This window comes from Balaenoptera musculus, chromosome 1 (assembly GCF_009873245.2).
Source record: "Balaenoptera musculus isolate JJ_BM4_2016_0621 chromosome 1, mBalMus1.pri.v3, whole genome shotgun sequence".
Classification (NCBI taxonomy): domain Eukaryota; kingdom Metazoa; phylum Chordata; class Mammalia; order Artiodactyla; family Balaenopteridae; genus Balaenoptera; species Balaenoptera musculus.
In genome coordinates this window covers 170,600,577-170,617,465 of record NC_045785.1, presented here as the reverse complement: position 1 = coordinate 170,617,465, position 16,889 = coordinate 170,600,577, and the positions used below count along the sequence as shown (strand labels likewise).

The window sequence follows — 16,889 nt, the reverse complement described above, 5'->3', positions numbered from 1 at the left end:
AAACCCACAGCAAACATCATTCTCAATGGTGAAAAACTGAAAGCATTTCCTCTAAGATCAGGAACGAGACAAGGATGTCCACTCTCACCACTATTATTCAACATAGTTCTGGAAGTCCTAGCCACGGCAATCAGAGAAGAAAAAGAAATAAAAGGAATACAAATTGGAAAAGAAGAAGTAAAACTGTCACTGTTTGCGGATGACATGATACTATACATAGAGAATCCTAAAACTGCCACCAGAAAACTGCTAGAGCTGATTAATGAATATGGTAAAGTTGCAGGATACAAAATTAATGCACAGAAATCTCTTGCATTCCTATACACTAATGATGAAAAATCTGAAAGAGAAATTATGGAAACACTCCCATTTACCATTGCAACAAAAAGAATAAAATACCTAGGAATAAACCTACCTAGGGAGACGAAAGACCTGTATGCAGAAAACTATAAGACACTGATGAAAGAAATTAAAGATGATACCAACAGATGGAGAGATATACCATGTTCTTGGATTGGAAGAATCAACATTGTGAAAATGAGTATACTACCCAAAGCAATCTACAGATTCAATGCAATCCCTATCAAATTACCAATGGCATTTTTTACGGAGCTAGAACAAATCATCTTAAAATTTGTATGGAGACACAAAAGACCCCGAATAGCCAAAGCAGTCTTGAGGGAAAAAAATGGAGCTGGAGGAATCAGACTCCCAGACTTCAGACTATACTACAAAGCTACAGTAATCAAGACAGTATGGTACTGGCACAAAAACAGAAACATAGATCAATGGAACAAGATAGAAAGCCCAGAGATTAACCCACGCACCTATGGTCAACTAATCTATGACAAAGGAGGCAAAGATATACAATGGAGAAAAGACAGTCTCTTCAATAAGTGGTGCTGGGAAAACTGGACAGCTACATGTAAAAGAATGAAATTAGAATACTCCCTAACACCATACACAAAAATAAACTCAAAATGGATTAGAGACCTAAATATAAGACTGGACACTATAAAACTCTTAGAGGAAAACATAGGAAGAACACTCTTTGACATAAATCACAGCAAGATCTTTTTTGATCCACCTCCTAGAGTAATGGAAATAAAAACAAAAATAAACAAATGGGACCTAATGAAACTTCAAAGCTTTTGCACAGCAAAGGAAACCATAAACAAGACGAAAAGACAACCCTCAGAATGGGAGAAAATATTTGCAAATGAATCAACGGACAAAGGATTAATCTCCAAAATATATAAACAGCTCATTCAGCTCAATATCAAAGAAACAAACACCCCAATCCAAAAATGGGCAGAAGACCTAAATAGACATTTCTCCAAAGAAGACATACAGATGGCCACGAAGCACATGAAAAGATGCTCAACATCACTAATTATTAGAGAAATGCAAATCAAAACTACAATGAGGTATCACCTCACTCCTGTTAGAATGGGCATCATCAGAAAATCTACAAACAACAAATGCTGGAGAGGGTGTGGAGAAAAGGGAACCCTCTTGCACTGTTGGTGGGAATGTAAATTGATACAGCCACTATGGAGAACAGTATGGAGGTTCCTTAAAAAACTAAAAATAGAATTACCATATGACCCAGCAATCCCACTACTGGGCATATACCCAGAGAAAACCGTAATTCAAAAAGTCACATGCACCCGAATGTTCATTGCAGCACTATTTACAATAGCCAGGTCATGGAAGCAACCTAAATGCCCATCAACAGACGAATGGATAAAGAAGTTGTGGTACATATATACAATGGAATATTACTCAGCCATAAAAAGGAACGAAACTGAGTCATTTGTTGAGACATGGATGGATCTAGAGACTGTCATACAGAGTGAAGTAAGTCAGAAAGAGAAAAACAAATATCGTATATTAATGCATGTATGCGGAACCTAGAAAAATGGTACAGATGAGCCAGTTTGCAGGGCAGAAGTTGAGACACAAATGTAGAGAATGGTCATATGGACACCAAGGGGGGAAAACTGCGGTGAGGTGGGGATGGTGGTGTGCTGGATTGGGCAATTGGGATGGACATGTATACACTGATGTGTATGAAACTGATGCCTAATAAGAACCTGCAGTATAAAAAAACAAACAAAACAACTAATACTAAACTTTCATTGGGTTATTTGTATGGAAATATGTTAATATAAATGTTTCAGGCATTACATGAAATTTCTAAAAATCTTATATTTGTATTTGTATGGAAATATGTATGGAAATATGTTAATATAAATGTTTCAGACATTACATGAAATTTCTAAAAATCTTATATTTGTATTTGTATGGAAATATGTATGGAAATATGTTAATATAAATGTTTCAGACATTACATGAAATTTCTAAAAATCTTATATGTTCTGGTATAATGTTATAAGTAATAATCCTAGTTATTACTTTAAAATGTATATCTCAGAAATAACTAATTTTCTTGTCAACTGCATTAGTATGAACTTTCATCAAATCTTTAACCGTGGTCATTTTTAAGTCTTTTGTCATTTACAGACAGTTCTGGGTGTACTCTGATGATTTTGCAAATATGTTCCTATAAAAGGGTTTCATCTTCAAGAAATTCATGGAAAAGACTCTGACAAGTACAGGTTTCTGGTAACTGACTGTACTGCTGAACTGAATGAATAAGCATTTTCAGAACTCTAATGAAAAACTGATGAACTCATAAAAGTGCTAACAAAAGATCAAGATGAAAAAAAAATTAATTACATGGGACTGAGTGAACTGATGAGGATGAGTATAATTTTTGTGACTTTCTGTCTGAATTTAAAAAAAAAAAAAAAATCCCACAAGGACTCAGAGGCAAAGAATATACAAATCAATTTTCACTGCAAAGTAAAGGAGCTGTTACAGTGGAGGATTACTGGACTGAATGTCAATATTATGACATAGTATGAGTGTGTTTCATGTTTGGTAATTGCAATCATTGTTGCTTTTGTTGTGGTCATTCATGTACAATGCTTGGTGTCAGTCTATTTATGTCTTGTAAAAATAAAATACAGTGTGTGTGTGTGTGAATAAAAAAAATAAATAAATAAATAAATAAATAAATAAATAAAACAAACAAACAAACAAAAAAAGAACAAAATGAAAAGAGGACAGTCTAAGAGACCTCTGGGACAACATTAAATGCACCAATATTTGCATTATAGGGGTTCCAGAAGGAGAAGAGGGAAAGGGCCTGAGAAAATATTTGAAGAGATAATAGCTGGAAACTTCCCTAACACGGGAAAGGAAACAGTCACCCAGCACAGAAGGTGCCATAAAGGATAAACCCAAGGAGGAACATGCCGAGACACATAGTAATCAAATTGATAAAATTGAAAGACAAATTATTAAAAGCAACAAAGGAAAAGCAACAAATAACATACAAGGGAATACCCATAAGACTATCAACTGATTTTTCAGTGGAAACTCTGCAGGCCAGAAGGTACAATATATTTAAAGTGATGAAAGGGGAAAACCTACAACGAAGAATACTCTACCCAGCAATGCTCTTCTTCATATTTGACAGAGAAATAAAAAGCTTTACAGACAAGCAAAAGCTAAAAGAATTCAGCACCACCAAACCAGCTTTACAACAAATGCTAAAGGAACTTCTGTAAGTGGAAAAGAAAAGGCCACAACTAGAAACAAGAAAATTATGAAATGGGAAAGCTCACTGGTAAAGGCAAAAATATAGTAAAGGTAGGAAATCACTCACACACAGATATAACATCAAAACCAGTAATCATGAGAAGAGAGTACAAGTGCAGGATATTGGAAATGCATTTGAAATTAAGAGATCAGCAACTTGAAACAATCATGTACATATATATAGACTGCTATATCAAAACCTCATGGTAACCACCAAAGAAAAATCTATAATATACACATGAAAAAGAAATCCAAACACAACACTAAAGATAGTCATTAAATCACAAGAAGACAAAAGAGGAAAGGAAGAAAAAAGATCTACAAAAACAAGTCCAAAATAATAACAAAATGGCAATAAGAATATACATATAGAAAATTACCTTAAATATAAATGGAGTAAATGCTCCAACCAAAAGACATAGACTGGGTGAATGGATACAAACACAAGACCCGTATATATGCTGTCTACAAGAGACCCACTTCAGATCTAGAGACACATAGACTGAAAGTGAGGGATTGGTAAAAGGTATTCCATGCAAATGGAAATCAAAAGAAAGCAGGAGTAGCAATACTCATATCAGAAAAATAGACTTTAAAATAAAGACTGTTACAAGAGACAACAAAGGACACTACATAATGATCAAGGGATGATTCCAAGAAGATACAACAATTGTAAATATATGTGCACCCAACACAGGAGCCCTTCAATATATGGGGCAAATGTTAACAAACATAAAAGGAGAAATCAACAGTAACACAATAATACAGGGGTAATTGAACACCCCACTTACCTAAATGGACAAATCATCCAGACAGAAAAGCAATAAGAAACACAGGCCTTAAATGATGCATTAGACCAGATGGACTTAATTGATATTTATAGAGCATTCCATCCAAAAACAGCAGAGTACACATTCTTCTCAAGTGCACATGGAACATTCTCCAGGATAGATCACATGCTGGGCCACAAAGCAAGCCTTGGTAAATTTAAGAAAATTGAAATCGTAAGTATCTTTTCTGACCACAAGACTATGAGATTAGAAATCAACTACAAGAAGAAACTTCAAAAAACAAATACATTGAAAAAAAGAAATATGTATATACTTCGTGTGATTGATGAAAAACAACAGAATTATAATTCTCATGATGAAAAGTTTTTCCAGGAATTCTGAAATTACTTCAAAACAACACTCAAGTATTTTCATATCCCTAGGATAAGTATTGTTATCCTCATTCAAAATGAGATCTCCAAGACCCACTGAGGATAAATAATTTCACCATAAGGCTCCTTAGCTACTGAGCCACCTCGTGAACCCACATCTGTTTCAGTAGCCTATGGTCTTTTCCTGACTTTCTCATCCAGGCTTCTATATCAGAGTCACCTGAGGTTACCTGCTAAATTTGAATCTCTGGTGGTTGGGACTCATGTTTTGGAAAAATGTGTTACAGTTGATTCTAACATTCATCTAATTCATCGATGGTTGAGAGATTATTCAGAACATCCTTTTTTCTTAAATGGGCTCACCTTTATCATTTATGTGTAAACTGTAAATACAACTCAGAGCTGTTAGTATTTTTTCATAAATATATTAAATCAAACGGCTCACATTTAAATATTTATTAAGCAAACCATCTTTAGATTAATTTACATGATATTTGTGCATTGGAAATAAACTATTCATGTGTGACATAATTAATTCCTTCTCACTGAATTATTCCACCTGGCCTATGTTTTATTTACAGGTTGTTCAGATTGAATTATATTGATGCCAACATGGTTTTTAGATCAGCATGAGGTACCATAACAGATTCATATTTAGGTTTTCCATTTAGTAGAAATGGCAATAGATCATCTATAAGTACAATTCTTGGTAGAGCTTATAAAAGCATAGGTGTATACTCTTATCAAACAGTTAATATCAGGCATAACAAAGCAGTTCTTAAAATTTAAGCTGAGTATGTGGCCTCTTCAAGTGAGGGGACACAAGTCAGATTTAGAGAGAGCCACCTGTTGTAGTCTCTGTAAAGGAGAACTGGGCGAGTACTGGAGTCCCTGTGCACAGCATGTATTCTTCCAGGTTCTTTACAAAACTGGTACTCAACATTAGGAATATCTGGAAGCTTTTAAAGGTACTGATGCCTCAGCACCACCCCCAACCAATTGAATCAGAATCTCCAGGGGTGAGACCAACTGTTGAACAGGGGCTTGGCACACATTACCACTTAAAGTAGCAAGACAACATCCTGGGCTTCTCTGAAGTAAATACAAGTAGAGTTCAGAGTGTTGCAAGGGTGGTGGTTGTGGGTGGAAGCTGTGCGAGCTTCTGTCCACTCTGAGCCATGGGATCAAAATGTAAATGATTCAGCTAAATGAATTCATGTAATAACCAGATGTCTAAATAGATGATTAAGTAGAGAAAGACTTAAGATAAAACCCCCTGCAATTTTCTTTTTATGTTCCTTTGAAGCTTTAGAATGTGATAATGGTGTCTAGTTAATTTTTCAATAGTGAGGATGTGCTCATTCTCCTGAATCCACCCATGACTAGCCAATCACATTTGCAGAGGAGTAGACCAAGGATAAGGATGCAAGCACAGGGCTGGGAAGGAACAGTTTTCTGTCTATACCTTAAGTAGCTCTCATGCATCAGAAACTCAGCCTTGGTCAAGGCTCATCTGTGCCAGCTTTAAATTAAGCTAAGACTGAATCAACAAGTGGGAATTGGGGCTTCCCTGGTGGCGCAGTGGTTGGGAGTCTGCCTGCCAATGCAGGGGACACGGGTTTGAGCCCTGGTCTGGGAAGATCCCACATGCCACGGAGCAACTGGGCCCGTGAGCCACAACTACTGAGCCTGCGCGTCTGGAGCCTGTGCTCCGCAACAAGAGAGGCCGCGATAGTGAGAGGCCCGCGCATCGCGATGAAGAGTGGCCCCCGCTTGCCACGACTAGAGAAAGCCCTCGCACAGAAACGAAGACCCAACACGTCAAAAATAAAAATAAATAAATAAAATTTAAAAAAAAAAAAAAAACAAGTGGGAATTAAAACCTGTAAACTAAATTAGCAAATCCTGTTTCCATTTCAGAAAGTATAAAACTTTTGGCGAGGAAAAAATATAATTTGAACATCCACTGCCAAATGTGCACAGTTATTTCAGATTCGTTTGCTTGTAGCATTTCTAACAAGGGGACAGAACTTCTGCTTAATACTGGTCTGTGCTTTTGACACTTAAGGTTGGCAAGGCTTGTCCAGGAGTTGGTCATTCTGGGGAGCTGCTCGTCTGCAGATTTGGGTAAAGTCTCAGTACCCTCAAAGTTCATGATCTTTGACTGTTGGACATTTAGGGTAATTCATCATTTTCAGGCAGAGTAAGTAAGGTTATTCCTTGTTTTACAAGTTTTTGCCATCTCAGCTTTGGGGAAATCCACCTATTTCTGAATGTAATTCACAAAATATGTCCGACAGTTGTGTTTTAGACATACATGTTCAAAATAACTTCCTGGAGTCATTAAGACCTTTAGGAATGAAGAAGGGGTTTTCTTACATTGTTTTCCATAAAAAACAAACTTAAATACATTTCATTTTTGTTGACTTGGGGAAAAAAATGCTTCTTGATGTAGAACTTACCAATAGCTTTATAATCCAAATAAAGTAAATAGCAAAAACTTTTGACCCATGGAAATTGGTACTGTTAAATATCATCTGCTCTAAGTGATTCTAGTAGTTCTCTGAAATGAAGGGATATAGTACAGATATATGATATATATTCATATATGTAATCCTGTATTTACATATAAATGTTAATTTTATAATTTCAAGGCTGGAAGGAACACAAAATTTTTCCTTTTTTAATTTCACGTAGGCTAGTTAAAAAATGCAAATAAAACAGTTTCCATGTGAAATGTGCCAAGTTGAAGATGTCAGTATTCCTGGGTATTCAGTGAATTGAGACAATTTTATGTAAAGTACTGATTGGAGTTTCAAAACTATGTAAAATATCTATCAAAACCCTTCATTTTTCTCCTTGAAATCTATAAATTAGCTGTTTATTCCTTAGTTTTTTAGAAGATTCATAAATGTAAGAACGGACACTGATTTACAAGTTTATGTGGTTTGGTAAATATTTATCCCTAAACATTGTAATCAAGTAGGACCTACAGCCAAATGTGTAGCCTCAGCGCAGAGTTTGTTTTTCTTTTAAGTGTTTCAGCTTGATCTGAAATTGGGACTTGACTTTGCAGCTATTATTAGAACTGTTCCTCACAGGATCATGTCAACTTTCATGGAAATAGGGGAATGAAAGCAGAAGCAGTGCTGTGCTGCTCAAAGCAGCAGCAATGACATCCCCTCAGAAGAATCCTTAGCTTTTAAATTAGTAACTTCACTTACCGGTAGCAACTGTGGGCCAACTCGAGATTGCCACTGATTATTCATTTAAACAATGGCGTCACTGCCAAATGAGCCAAGTAAAAGTTATATGCTTATTTAGCTTCCACAAAATAAGGGGAGCAAAATAAGTATTTTCATACGGACATAAAATTTCAGAAACCCCACATTTCAGACAGCCAGAAAAATAATATTTCTTAGACCTCTAATTAGGGAGGAACAATTTCAAAAACACTCCTCATTTCTTTAAAGGATTATAGGATAACAAGCAATGGCTTTTCAGCATTTATGATGTGTGATAACCCAGTGGGGATGGGGTGTGGAGCCCTCATCCAGCTTTATATCTTACAGGTTTCCATCCTTTACAGGTGGGTGTCAGTGAATGTGGTGTGTTCCTTAGTCACAGAGCTGAAACCCTTGATGGCATTCATCAGGTCCTCTTCATCCACATACTGAAAAAGACACCAATCATCACTGGTTAGGATGTTTGCTGGCAATAGTCTTATGCAAAATGTATTAATATATCATTTGAGTGTTACATTGTACCATGTCTTAACCTCTCAAGCCTCAGTTTCCTCATCTGTAAAGTAGGGACGTTTTATATGATTTAGTTCAAAATTAAACAGAAGAGCCAGAATGCAAGCTGTTATGCTCCATTGTGTCGCACTCTCTTACTGTATTTTATATTTATTGAATAGGGCTAGTAATATTGATTATAATGTTATAATGAACAGATAATTTGCCGAGTATGGGCATTTTGAAAAGCTTTCACTGAATCGCTTTGCATACTGCCTATTACCAGTATGGTCAAAAGTAAGCAAAAATGGCAATATAGTATAATAGTGAAGAATGGGGGCAGTGTAATCAGACAATGTTTCTAAGATCCCAATTCCACGAAAAAATTACTAGCTGTGTGTTCTTGGGTAAGGGCACACATTCATCTAAGCCCTCCATGTATTATGTTGAACTATATGAAACTGCCATTTTGCATGTCAAATATGATCAATTAACAATTATTTATGTTTCAACCTAATATAATTATTACTGATATTTAGAAACTTTAGAGCCAAAATGGAATCATGGAATTCAGTAGTTGTAACAACTTCAAACAGGCCCATGATTTTTAAATGCTTATTATTTATCATCATTCTAAGCAAACCAAGAAGGACTGTAAATTTTATTTTTTGTTGTGATTAGAAACTGGAGCCAGGAAACTTGCTTTATTCCTTGCCATTAGTTAAGAAAGGTTTCATGGAAGTCATCAACTTTTCAGTGAAGGAAAAGTGAGAAGTGGGGAGAGAGAGAGATGAGTGAGAGTCCAAATGCAGAAGCAGATAGTTGAAAGAAATGGAGGTGATGACTTCTGGCTCAGAGGAGTAAGCAGAGGCGCTAAGTTCTTAGTTGGCCATCTGTTTATTATCCAACTATCCCAAAGGAATGGTACTCTCTCAGACATGTAGGTAGTTGGCACAATGAAGTGTGATGGTTGCTAAAAACTCTAGGACTTTATTCATTTCAGCCACTAGGGGCTCAAAATAAATATTACATAATGATGAGGTTAACTCTTTTGTACCCCCTGGACTGAAATTATGAAAAACAAAGTTCATAAATAGTAATGCCCTTATTTATCATAATTTTCTGAGTTTCTTGGAAAGAAACCATTGATCTTATTGAGAGACTCTTTTTCTCCTCTAACCATAAACCAGAAGGAAAACACACTTCCTTTTCTTTTCTTTTTTTTTTCTTTTAGTAAAACAGGTGCTTGTACTTTATGCCTCTTTTAGGCCAGTTCCAATGTTTTCAGTCATGTTCTGCCCAAGATAATGAAGTAGAGCCTGTTTGTCTCTTTACTTGTGCATGAATTTATTTATTGAGCATCTATTATGTGCCAGAAGAACAAGACAAAGTTTCTACCCTGCTCATCAAGCAGGTAAACAAGTTGTTGCAAAATAATTGGGTAAGTGGTCAGAGGGATGCACTGAGTGCTGTGCGGCCATCATTCAATGAGGTACAGGAAGCTCCGTGCCACCTCTTTATCAACATACTTCTGGAATGTTTAGCAAAGGCTCTGGATGAGGAAATTGACTCACCAGTCCGCTATCATGGCCCATGATGGTTTCCCACAGCGAGTCGTCAATCAAGACCTTCTTGTCTTGAATGTCCATGAGTTGACTGACACTGCGGTGGAGAGAGCCTTGGGAATAGGTCTGGCTGACTTGGTTCTGACTTGGGACGCGCAGTACAGATAGGCTCCGGTTGCTCCTAATACTCACAGGTGTCCCAGACCGGGGGATTTTGGTATCAGCTAAGCCCTGAAAAAAAAAGTTACTGTTGGTGACTAAGGTCTAAAGAAAACAGTCTTGAAGTAGGATAGAAAATCATGTGTCACATGTCATCAATGAAGGGAACGCTGTCCCCATCTCCTCCTATGGAACTTAGCTCATCTGGAGTCCTGTGGCCCCTGGATTCTTGGTAAAGGTGAGATAATAAGCTGATGGTCACGTTAGATGGCCATCATTCTTAGTGCCCCAAGAGCTCAAATACTGGTGCTTTGGCTATTGTTCCCTGTGGACTAGGGCTGCTGCATTGCAAAGCAGGAGGGTGAGGGGTTGGGTTAGCAAGATAGTCTCTTCATGGGTGTCAGCACAGAGACTCCTTCTTGAGAACAGCCCTTCCCCAGAGCAAAGTTAGCAATGTTCTCTCGTGGTCAGTCACTAAGTGAGCACAACTGTATTTCACTTTAAAATTCCTGGATTTATGTAGGGAACCTGACTCCTCCCTCCCTCTTTTCTCATTCCACATTGTTCCCCTTGTTATAGGATTCCAGCCTCCAAAATAAAGAGGACACACAAAGACATCAGAAAGACAAAGGCACTCTATGATTAGGATCTAGAATGTGCCATTAGGAAGTGTAGCTGCTCTAAACATCTGAGGGTTCTGATTTAGCTGATTTAACCAATCAGTGAAGTGTTCTGCTTTTCACCGTGCCATCAACACACCATGCAAAGATCATGCATTCATGCAGCACACAGAGGTACCTCAAAGTGCATGGTGTAACTTTTTAGGGTAACATTGCTTGACACATCAGATACATCAGCCACGGAGTCAAACTGAAAACAAAAGTGGGGTATCAGTGTTTGGAATCTTTTAAAACAAATTCTTTGGAGGGAGGAATCAAGATGGCAGAATAGAAGGACGTGGAGCTCACCTCCTCCAAAAATACATCAAAAATACATCTACATGTAGAATAATTCTCATGTAATACCTTACTGAACTAGGGCAATAGATATCAGACACCCATAAGTGCAAGAAAGAGCTCCACATAACTGCATAGGGCAAAAGAAAAAAAAAGAAATCAGGATGGACCTGCGCCCCTGGGAGGGAGCTGTGAAAGAGGAAACGTTCCTACATCCTGGGAAGCACCTTCACTGGCGCGGAGATCAGCTGGGACAGAAAGGGAGCTTCAGAGGCTCGGAAGAGAGTGCAACAACTGGTTGGTGGCAGACAGAACAGAGAGAAATGGGCACAGAGGATTGGTGCTACCTTGTTGCAATCCCCAGCCCAAGATGCATGCCTACTGGTGTGTGCAGAGGCTGGGTGCTGAAACTCAGGCTTCAGAGGACAGCCCGGGGGAGAGGACTGGGGTTGGCGGCATGGAGACAGACTGAAGGGGCTGGAGTGTGGTATGGGCCACAACTGGGGTGTACGCAGAAGAAGCCTGGGCCTGCTATAGAGGCAAAGTGCCATTGCTAAAGGGCGTGTGAAGGGAGGGGTGAAGCCTGCCATACAGCCTCTTTCTCCCTGCTGCCTCTACGAGCTCTGGGCGCAGGACAGTGGGTGTTCCCATGGCTCAGACAAGTCCGGCCTCAGCAGCTGTGGGCTTTGCAGTCACATGCACGTGGAGGCGGGGCTGGGGTCTGGGATGCTTCCATAGCTCCCATGGCAGGTCCAGATGTGTGACTACTGCAGTCCTGGTACCCAATTTCAGTGGATCGGCACCTAAGGATCTGTGCTGGTGGGTTTGTGAAAATGGTGGCTTTGTGAAAACAGTGCCTGAGGGACACCAGGGCCAACTGCTTGAATTCCCACAGTGGAGGTGGTGCCGAGGGCAGTGCCAACCACAGTGTACTTTGTGAGCCTGCACAGGTGACACCACAGAACGCACTCCCTGGTAGACAGCTCCGGCAAAGGAAGATTCAGTGGCCCCTCTTCCAGCAGGAACACTCCACTCCCGTCTACCTCACACTGCAGCTCAGAAACCGTTCTGAGGGCTTCTACTCCAACAACTCAGGAGCAGACTCTGCCCCTGACAGGGCAGTGACAACCACAGAGCAAAGAGGAGGCCTGCTAAATATCTAAAGGCAGCAAGAGAAAAACAAAGAGTTAATTACAAGCAAACCTCCATAAGGCTATCAGCTGCTTTCTCTACAGAAATGTTGCAGACCAGGAGGGAGTGGCAAGATATATTCAAAGTCCTGAAAGGGAAAAATATGTAACCTAGGATACTGTAGCCTGCAAGCTTATCATTTGGAATAGAAGTAGAGATAAATAATTTCTCAAACAAGGAAAGGCAGAGGAGGGATTAACCAAAATGGCGGAGTAGAAGGACGTGCTCTCACTCCCTCTTGCGAGAGCACCAGAATCACAACTGGCTGCTGGACAATCATTGACAGGAAGACCCTGGACTTCACCAAGGAGGATACCCCACGTCCAAGTACAGAGGAGAAGCCACAGTGAGACGGTAGGAGGGGCGCAATCAGAGTAAAATCAAATCCCATAACTGCTGGGTGGGTGGCTCACAGACTGGCGAACACTTATACCACAGAAGTCCACCCACTGGAGTGAAGGTTCTGAGCCCAACGTCAGGATTCCCAACCTGGGGGTCCGTCTACGGGAGGAGGAATTCCTAGAGAATCAGACTTTGAAGCCTAGTGGGAATTGATTGCAGGACTTTGACAGGACTGGGGGAAACAGAGACCCCACTCTTGGAGGGCACACACAAAGTAATGTGTGCATCGGGACCCAGGGGAAGGAGCAGTGACCCTGGGGGAGACTGAACCAGACCTACCTGCTGGTGTTGGGGGGTCCCCTGCAGAGGCGAGTGGTGGCTCTGTTTCACCGTGGGGATAAGGACACTGGCAGCAGAGGTTCTGGGAAGTCCTCCTTGGCGTGAGCCCTCCCAGAGTCTGCCATTAACCCCACCAAAGAGCACGGGTAGGCTCCAGTGTTGGATTGCCTCAGGCAAAACAACCAACAGGGAGGGAACCCAGCCCCACCCATCAACAGTCAAGTGGATTAAGGTTTTACTGAGCTCTGACCGCCACAGCAACAGGGAGGGAACCCAGCCCCACCCATCAACAGTCAAGTGGATTAAGGTTTTACTGAGCTCTGACTGCCACATCAACAGTCAGCTCTACCCACCACCAGAGCCTCCCATCAAGCCTCTTAGATAGCCTCAACCACCAGAGGGCAGACAACAGAAGCAAGAAAAACTACAATCCTGCAGCCTGTGGACCAAAAACCACAGTTACAGAAAGATAGAGAAGATGAAAAGGCAGAGGGCTATGTACCAGATGAAGGAACAAGAAAAAAACCCAGAAAAACAACTAAATGAAGTGGAGATAGGCAACCTTCCAGAAAAAGAATTCAGAATAATGATAGTGAAGATGATCCAGGACCTCGGAATAAGAATGGAGGCAAAGATTGAGAAGATGCAAGAAATGATTAATAAAGACCTAGAAGAATTAAAGAACAAACAAACAGAGATGACCAATACAATAACTGAAATGAAAACTACACTAGAAGGAATCAATAGCAGAATAACTGAGGCAGAAGAACGGATAAGTGACCTGGAAGACAGAATGGTGGAATTCACTGCTGCGGAACAGACTAAAGAAAAAAGAATGAAAAGAAATGAAGACAGCCTAAGAGACCTCTGGGACAACATTAAACGCAACAACATTCGCATTATAGGGGTCCCAGAAGGAGAAGAGAGAGAGAAAGGACCAGAGAAAATATTTGAAGAGATTATAGTCGAAAACTTCCCTAACATGGGAAAGGAAATAGCCACCCAAGTCCAGGAAGCGCAGAGAGTCCCATACAGAATAAACCCAAGGAGAAACACGCCGAGACACATAGTAATCAAAGTGGCAAAAATTAAAGACAAAGAAAAATTATTGAAAGCAGCAAGGGAAAAACGACAAATAACATACAAGGGAACTCCCATAAGGTTAACAGCTGATTTCTCAGCAGAAACTCTGCAAGCCAGAAGGGAGTGGCATGATATACTTAAAGTGATGAAAGGGAAGAACCTACAACCAAGATTACTCTACCCGGCAAGGATCTCATTTAGATTTGATGGAGAAATCAAAAGCTTTGCAGACAAGCAAAAGCTAAGAGAATTCAGCACCACCAAACCAGCTCTACAACAAATGCTAAAGGAACTTCTCTAAGTGGGAAACACAAGAGAAGAAAAGGACCTACAAAAACAAACCCAAAACAATTAAGAAAATGGTCATAGGAACATACATATCGATAATTACCTTAAACGTGAATGGATTAAATGCCCCAACCAAAAGACATAGACTGGCTGAATGGATACAAACACAAGACCCATATATATGTTGTCTACAAGAGACCCACTTTAGACCTAGGGACACATACAGACTGAAAGTGAGGGGATGGAAAAAGATATTCCATGCAAATGGAAATCAAAAGAAAGCTGGAGTAGCTATACTCATATCAGATAAAATAGACTTTAAAATAAAGAATGTTACAAGAGACAAGGAAGGACACTACATAATGATCAAGGGATCAATCCAAGAAGAAGATATAACAATTATAAATATATATGCACCCAACATAGGAGCACCTCAATACATAAGGCAACTGCTAACAGCTATAAAAGAGGAAATCGACAGTAACACAACAATAGTGGGGGACTTTAACACTTCACTTACACCAATGGACAGATCATCCAAAATGAAAATAAATAAGGAAACAGAAGCTTTAAATGACACAATAGACCAGATAGATTTAATTGATATATATAGGACATTCCATCCAAAAACAGCAGATTACACGTTCTTCTCAAGTGCGCATGGAACATTCTCCAGGATAGATCACATCTTGGGTCACAAATCAAGCCTCAGTAAATTTAAGAAAATTGAAATCATATCAAGCATCTTTTCTGACCACAACGCTATGAGATTAGAAATGAATTACAGGGAAAAAAACGTAAAAAAGACAAACACATGGAGGCTAAACAATACGTTACTAAATAACCAAGAGATCACTGAAGAAATCAAAGAGGAAATCAAAAAATACCTAGAGACAAATGACAATGAAAACACGACGACCCAAAACCTATGGGATGCAGCAAAAGTGGTTCTAAGAGGGAAGTTTATAGCTATACAAGCCTACCTAAAGAAACAAGAAAAATCTCAAGTAAACAATCTAACCTTACACCTAAAGAAACTAGAGAAAGAAGAACAAACAAAACCCAAAGTTAGCAGAAGGAAAGAAATCATAAAGATCAGAGCAGAAATAAATGAAATAGAAATAAAGAAAACAATAGCAAAGATCAATAAAGCTAAAAGTTGGTTCTTTGAGAAGATAAACAAAATTGATAAGCCATTAGCCAGACTCATCAAGAAAAAGAGGGAGAGGACTCAAATCAATAAAATCAGAAATGAAAAAGGAGAAGTTACAAGAGACACCGCAGAAATACAAAGCATCCTAAGAGACTACTACAAGCAACTTTATGCCAATAAAATGGACAACCTGGAAGAAATGGACAAATTCTTAGAAAGGTATAACCTTCCAAGACTGAATCAGGAAGAAACAGAAAATATGAACAGACCAATCACAAGTAATGAAATTGAAACTGTGATTAAAAATCTTCCAACAAACAAAAGTCCAGGACCAGATGGCTTCACATGAGCTAACACCCATCCTTCTCAAACTCTTCCAAAAAATTGCAGAGGAAGGAACACTCCCAAACTCATTCTATGAGGCCACCATCACCCTGATACCAAAACCAGACAAAGACACTACAAAAAAAGAAAATTACAGACCAGTATCACTGATGAATATAGATGCAAAAATCCTCAACAAAATACTAGCAAACAGAATCCAGCAACACATTAAAAGGATCATACACCACGATCAAGTGGGATTTATCACAGGGATGCAAGGATTCTTCAATATACGCAAATCAATCAATGTGATACACCATATTAACAAATTGAAGAAGAAAAACCATATGATCATCACAATAGATGCAGAAAAAGCTTTTGACAAAATTCAACACCCATTTATGATAAAAACTCTCCAGAAAGTGGGCATAGAGGGAACCTACCTCAACATAATAAAGGCCATATATGACAAACCCACAGCAAACATCATTCTCAATGGTGAAAAACTGAAAGCATTTCCTCTAAGATCAGGAACGAGACAAGGATGTCCACTCTCACCACTATTATTCAACATAGTTCTGGAAGTCCTAGCCACGGCAATCAGAGAAGAAAAAGAAATAAAAGGAATACAAATTGGAAAAGAAGAAGTAAAACTGTCACTGTTTGCAGATGACATGATACTATACATAGAGAATCGTAAAACTGCCACCAGAAAACTGCTAGAGCTAATTAATGAATATGGTAAAGTTTCAGGATACAAAATTAATGCACAGAAATCTCTTGCATTCCTATACACTAATGATGAAAAATCTGAAAGAGAAATTATGGAAACACTCCCATTTACCATTGCAACAAAAAGAATAAAATACCTAGGAATAAACCTACCTAGGGAGACAAAAGACCTGTATGCAGAAAACTATA

At 39.0% G+C, this 16,889-nt stretch overlaps 1 protein-coding gene across 2 annotated transcripts in view; it reads right to left on the bottom strand.

The window, feature by feature from the left end:
• The window catches only part of USH2A (usherin), an 816,496-nt gene that overhangs the window by 17,045 nt on the left and 782,562 nt on the right, over nt 1-16,889 (bottom strand). Inside the window, exons 70-71 of one of the 2 annotated variants that reach the window (XM_036853226.1) lie at nt 10,143-10,364; nt 8,402-8,504 (exon numbers count right to left, since the gene is read on the bottom strand). In XM_036853226.1, the coding sequence (XP_036709121.1) occupies nt 8,415-8,504; nt 10,143-10,364 (312 nt within the window). In that variant the 3' untranslated portion in view covers nt 8,402-8,414. Of the gene's footprint in view, nt 1-7,487; nt 8,505-10,142; nt 10,365-16,889 lie in introns of those variants that run through there. The other variant, XM_036853215.1, reaches the window with a different exon arrangement.